The following is a 6,202-nucleotide window of genomic DNA, read 5'->3' as shown; positions in this document are numbered from 1 at the left end:
AACGAAATATTTCTAATTTCAAATTTATTTCAACACATGTAAAGTACACCTTTTACTGAATACATTCAGTATCGCTAAAACAGAAGAGTTCAACCCCCTTCCTTTACCGAAAACACATTTGTTTACATGTTTTTAACTTGATGTTAAATATTGAAAAAAAAAGAACTCAGTGATAAAAATTGATTTAAAATCGTCTCTTGAGGGTTTGCATAATCCATGGATGATCTTTCGTCTGTAAAAAAAAATGAATTAATACTTCACATATAGAGGTATATTTGCATATCCACTGCTCTCTCCCACTATGAACATGTAACCATCCACTGCGTTCATAGGACTATAGACGCAACTGCTTCCACTATGAGTACAAGTGCGCTATCTCACTCGTGTAGAACAATCTCCACTACACCTATATGTCGTGTTGAGAAGTATATATATGAATTGTTTCGTAAAAGGACTAAATATAAGTTTTTAATAATATTTTTTGGAAAAAAAGGAATTCAGAACAATTTGAAATTGCCGTTTGATATCTTTAAAAATTTGATTTTGGTCAAAGTATTTAATTGTAAAATAAAACCCTTAAAAAATTGAATAGAACTCCATATTTTTATTTTTTCGTATCATGCATACTTGTACAAAGAACGATAACTCTTCAAACTTGGGTTAATAGCATTCAAAAAGAGAAAATTTCTTTAACTAGTAGATCTGTATCTATTTCAAGAAAAAATAAATAGAAAAAGTACCAAAAAAATCACAGAAAAGCATACTGGAGTAATAATCATAATAAAAGCATTCTCATTTTTGTCATAGTGTTAAATTATTGATTTTTGTCAGAGGATTTCAATAACGTTGATCGATGACGTCACGACTGCATCAAAACAAAAATTAAGAGAATGTGATGACGGCGCTGCTTGTATCCAGATAACTGTGTTTGAGAGGGAAATACTTCATAAATTGTGATTTATTAGAGAAAAAGAGTATTGATCAGGTGTATTGATTTTAAAGCGGTATGGTTTTCTTTACTGAAGACAGAAGAAGCTGCGTCCTTATTTAAGTCAGGATTTCCTCTGATATTCTTGTCAACATCAAAGAATGCAAATATAAGTAATAAACAACGATTATTTAGTGAACATGGCGTAATGAATAGCAATAGCTCTGCTGGCATATTTTCCATGATGCGCTAGCGCGCATCATGGAATATGCCAGCAGAGCAATTGCTATTCATAACGCCATGTTCACTAAATAGCGTTGTTTATTTCTTATATAATAGCAAATGTTTTCTATATAAAAAAAATATAACTGAAATTTTCACAGTAATATAAAAAAATGGTCATTGATATTAAATGAGGTTTACCTAGTGACGTCCGACCATCATGGTGGTCCCCCTCACTGATGTACACTCTGTACTGTGGGATACCATGGCATAGACCAGGAGTCCGGGGATCAGTGACCATTAAGGAAGGCGACGTGACAATGGTGAAACCACCACTCTCCTGTAATGTTACTCTGGGCAGCACAGTTACCACCAAGTCTGTCATTATCTCTGTCTGGGGCGGAGAATGACATAAGGCCATGAACGCTTCGCATGCTGTCTCCTGAAATACAATTATATAACAATATAAATAAACACGAGTCAATCTGTCTTTATCCCTGTCCGGGTTGGAGAAGGACATCCCAGACAGATCGTAGTAAATATAACTAGTGTTTAACATACTTTCACCTGTAAAATTTAGCAAAAGGAATCACAGAGATAATTGATTTATATATATTTATAATTTAATTTCACTTGTATCAAGCTATTTCATTGGCTGAATCATTCAGAGGAACATATATGGATAACATAACTTGCCTACGTCACAATGAATTACGTCAAAAACGTATTACTCCGCTTGATGTTACTTTTAAAATAATGCACAATTTGAAGCCTTATTCTGGAGGAAAAATTGTCTTATTGTCTATACTGAAATTAAATTATAAGGAATGAAGCTAATTTCAACTTATGTTATACGATATAACAAAACTTGGGGCAGTTTACGCTTTTTTATAAACCGCTTCGCGGTTTATAAAGCGTAAACTGCCCCAAGTTATGTTATATCGTATAACATAAGTTGAAATTAGCTTCATTTCTTAATTAATCTAATTATCATTAATACTGAGGTACTTCTAAGACGGCTTTAGGAGCTACAAAGAGTAATAATATTTATTGCGTTCAGTCCTCGAATCCCCGGCATCTATCACACTGGTACCTGCAGAATAAGATAAAATATATAACAGAGATAATGATTATTGATTATTGAATTCTTATTTAAATCACATTAATCTTAATACTGAAGTACGTCAGAGATACATAGTTTAACGTGTTGTTCCCTGTAAAGAGAGATTGCAAAATACAAGTCAACAAAACACTGTACAATTTACATAGCATCCTTTCTAGTGTACCAATGAACAAAAGGTGTATTACACCTTTAAAGCATGGTACATGTATTTTTTTTTGGGGGGGGGGGGGTTACGGTTATTGAAAATATTAATAAATGAAATATTCATATATGTCAGAGACCATGCTTTAAAAAATGTATGAAATGCAATACGTAGTGACTCATTCATAATTATAACGATATCAGATATTGTTTACATGTAAATGTTTTAAAATATTAGATTTTCGTTCACTTAAGAATTGGTATTGTAAATGTGAAACGCGTTGAGGTGTTTTGAATATGGATTATTAAACTTTTTTTGTTTGAATAAATCTAAGATAGTTTTTTTTCATCATTAAATTTTCGTAAACTTTTCGACATTTACGATTAATAACGCTATGTAATCTTCCTATTCCGTAGTATTTAAAATGTGAATTATTGAAGATTAGACCAAATTTTCATTTAATAGAGAAAAGGTATAGTAGATATGAAACACGTTGCGGTATTTTGAATTTGTCTTTTCTAAAATCTTTTAACATCAATTTTTGTGAATATGTTGACAAAATATATCATTTAAAGTCTGTAAACTTCTTTCTCCGTAGTAGTTAAAATGTGAATTATCAAAAAATTATCAGGAAACCAAAGCTGAATGATAATGGTTGAGCGAATGTTATTACTGGATTTGTTTGTTTAAAATAATTACATAATTTTCCCTGTACATAAAGTATATAATTTGAAATTCTAACTACTTGAAAATAACAAAATTCAATGTCTGCTGAATACGTGAATTGTACCTACAAATGAAATATTAAAATGTTTAATTAGCATGGAATCGAAAACGTTTACAGAATATATGAAAAAACGTGTCTTTCTCTTTATTTTACAACTTAATATTTTAATGCAGAAAAGTATAATTATGATAATATATGTAATTTGAACCAGATTTTAAGAACTTAATATGAATACAATTACCTAAGGTTCCCTTCGGCAGATCCTGTAAGAAAGAGTTGATATTTCCCTGCTTCGCCGGAGACATTCAACCCATACTACATTTCATATAGAGTTGTACCATTCATATGAGTAATGGATACACAAAGGGATGATGAGTTTTCTTTTGTTAATTGATGGATTACGTCATTTCCTGTATTAAGATATATCTGAAATCATCGGAAAAGTTCATCGCATACAATTAATTCTTTTAAAATCTATATGAATCTGCCGTAATGAAAAATCCAATTTTTTTCATAGTGTAGACAATAATGCTATATTTGATCTCATTAGAATATGCCGCTAGATGATAGTCTTATTTTCTATTTTCAAAAAAAATTATTTGAGATATCAATTAAACTCGATATCTAAATATCGTAGAACACACATTAATTAGTCTTAAAGTTAGATCTTTTTTAAGCTTCATAATTTTTTACCTGCCACAAGAATATTTTCATCTTCAAACTTTAAAGGAATAAAAAGTTCTTATTTGAAATCGATTTACACTTACCAATCCAAACCTTCTGTTCCGGTGAACCAAAACCATTCTTATAATCCGACCAGTTCCTGTCAAAGATCACGGATCTGTCTACTCTTTTCTGAATTGCCTTTAAAAATTAACATGCATAACAATTCAATTTATTGTTTCGGACATTCATAGGATCCATAGGTTATGATATAAACTACAATACAATCCTACAATCCTTAAAACCACCAAAACAAGGTGTGTTATGTTAAATACTTTTAATTTTAAAATAAACCACATACCGTCCACCCCCAACCATTACAGCAGATGCTCTTACCACTGTTCCACGCGGACGACTCTACAGCAGACACACTAACCACTGCACCACGCGGACGACTTTATAACAGACACTCTACGCAGTACTGTTAAGGCTTCCTGAAGCTAAAAATGCATTTAAAACGTAACAGTGCATTGCAAAGTTGATTTTAAGTTTTATTATCGGCCGCAGCAGCGGCCGATCTATTTGTGGTTGTGTTAGAAAGTGCACATGGGGAAATGAGTCGTTATTTTTCATTAGTTCAGTTAAACAATTCTTGATTGATAAAAAGTAAAAATCATGAGTAAAATATTTTTTAAAAACTTCCTTTAAAATTAACATTAATTGTTGTTATTATATTTCAATTTCATTATCATTTCTCGTCAGATAATTGATAATTTATGGTACTATAAAAAGAGTGTACAATAGATACTCCCCGGTCTGGGAGTGTGTAAGATGTGAAAGGAAATCGTCATGATTTTCCGGAAAATGTTGACGTGATAAAAGTTCATGGTGAATATTCATTTCAGTAACATTATTGTTTTGAATATGCTCTAAAGCTGCAAAGATATTTTCCCTAAATTTTGCACCGCAGCCATGGGCATTATCACGTGACAAAGATCTAGGGTATATCAGCTCGTGGTTTATCTTGGGATACCTACATCATCATTTACTTATCATTCCATCATTGTCTTATTTTTTTACGTCGATGAATCTATGAGCAAATGCGGTAAAATGTCTATTAATTAATTTTCTAAAAAAAAAAAGTTACTTTGCTTTAAAGATAGTCTGAAAAAAAAGATTCAACCATTTCTCCTTTGAATATCTTGACGTGCTTTCCTTGCAGGGGCGTAGCTGCCTATACGCCAGCACGCCATGGCGTGCACATCTTTTAGTCCAAAAAAAAAAAATTACTGTGCATTTTTATAAAATTTATTATTAAAAAAATGATTATATCGTCATATAAAAAATTCAATTCCTAAAAGATTCCGTGTAAACTTACTATGCCTGCAGGCCTAACGTTATATATGTAATACCTAATCAACCATGCTATAGTTAATCCGGATTTACATGTACATGTACCGCTACAAGTGGATGAAAGTATGCCAAGACAGTGTAGAAGACAGACAGGGAGAGCCAATCACCCAGCTGATACTCCCCGACAGCATTGGCGCATTTCATTGTATTATCCATTTGTGGATCACGTTATTATGGAACTCGATTCGCGACTACTTAAATCCGAGGATCGCTTCATGGCACAACACCTTCTTCCCATATATATTTAGAAAATATTACCAATGAACATATTGCAGCCATATACAATGCCTTTCAGGACGATATCATATTGTCTTTGGAAGAGTTTAGGAGAGAAGTTGCCCGTTGGCGCACAAGATGGGGATTGACGGCGCAAGATGAGAAACCGCGCACACTTTGCAGTACATTAGATTCTATTAATTCAGCGCTATATCCAACAATAGAGTCCATTTTATTCATATTGCTAACCATGCCGGTAGGAAGCGCAACTGCGGAGAGGTCCTTCAGCGTTTTGCGGCGACTGAAAACGTACATCCGTTCCACTATGAGAAATGACAGATTGTTATGGCTTGGACTTCTCCATATTCACAGAGATTTTAAAATTGATATAGAAAAAGCAATGGGACTATTTGTTAATGCTAAATCCAGAAAAATGGATTTTGGAGAATTTTAGGTCAAGGCTAAACGATAAAACACGAAACATGACGCCGCACGTTTTGGGGAAATTAAATTTGCTGGATTAAAATTGTTTTGTTTTATTTTCATTATTTAAAAATTAGACAAAAAATGGAACTAAAAATACCTTTTTAAAGTAAAAACAAAAATTCATACAATGCACTTGATTTTATTTAAAAAAAAACATAAATATTTTTTAAATATTAATAGATCTATTATTTTTTGGTTGTCATAAATCAAAATATCGCGAAGTTAACTTCATCTCGTAGCATACGTTATATATTTAAAAATACCGTAAATTTTGTCCGTCTA

General features: G+C 32.1%; 1 protein-coding gene across 1 annotated transcript; it reads right to left on the bottom strand.

Moving 5' to 3' along the window:
- Positions 1-1,440: 1,440 nt before the first annotated feature.
- LOC134228626 (fibrinogen-like protein 1) lies at positions 1,441-5,362 on the bottom strand. The gene is made up of 3 exons (XM_062710294.1): positions 5,264-5,362; positions 3,910-4,006; positions 1,441-1,592 (listed from the first exon to the last, which is right to left on the bottom strand). Exons 1-3 carry the CDS (start codon positions 5,360-5,362, stop codon positions 1,441-1,443), a joined length of 348 nt encoding a protein of 115 aa, XP_062566278.1.
- Positions 5,363-6,202: the final 840 nt, after the last annotated feature.

The sequence above is a fragment of the Saccostrea cucullata genome, unplaced genomic scaffold (assembly GCF_032062105.1).
Source record: "Saccostrea cucullata isolate Sc308-1 unplaced genomic scaffold, CSIRO_AGI_Scuc_v1 ctg547, whole genome shotgun sequence".
In the NCBI taxonomy this organism is placed as follows: Eukaryota; Metazoa; Mollusca; class Bivalvia; order Ostreida; family Ostreidae; genus Saccostrea; species Saccostrea cuccullata.
The sequence above is the reverse complement of the archived record's forward strand: the minus strand, read 5'-3'. Positions and strand labels throughout refer to the sequence as shown.

Bases quoted from the DNA above. Each gene is read 5' to 3' on its own strand.
- LOC134228626 (XM_062710294.1), bottom strand. From the start codon at position 5,362: ATGAAATGCGCCAATGCTGTCGGGGAGTATCAGCTGGGTGATTGGCTC. The intron at 4,007-5,263 runs GTACATGTACAT...TAATTTTTAAAG, and splicing joins ACTTTCATCCACTTGTAGCG to GCAATTCAGAAAAGAGTAGA. The intron at 1,593-3,909 runs GTAAGTGTAAAT...ATTGTATTTCAG, and splicing joins GGAACAGAAGGTTTGGATTG to GAGACAGCATGCGAAGCGTT.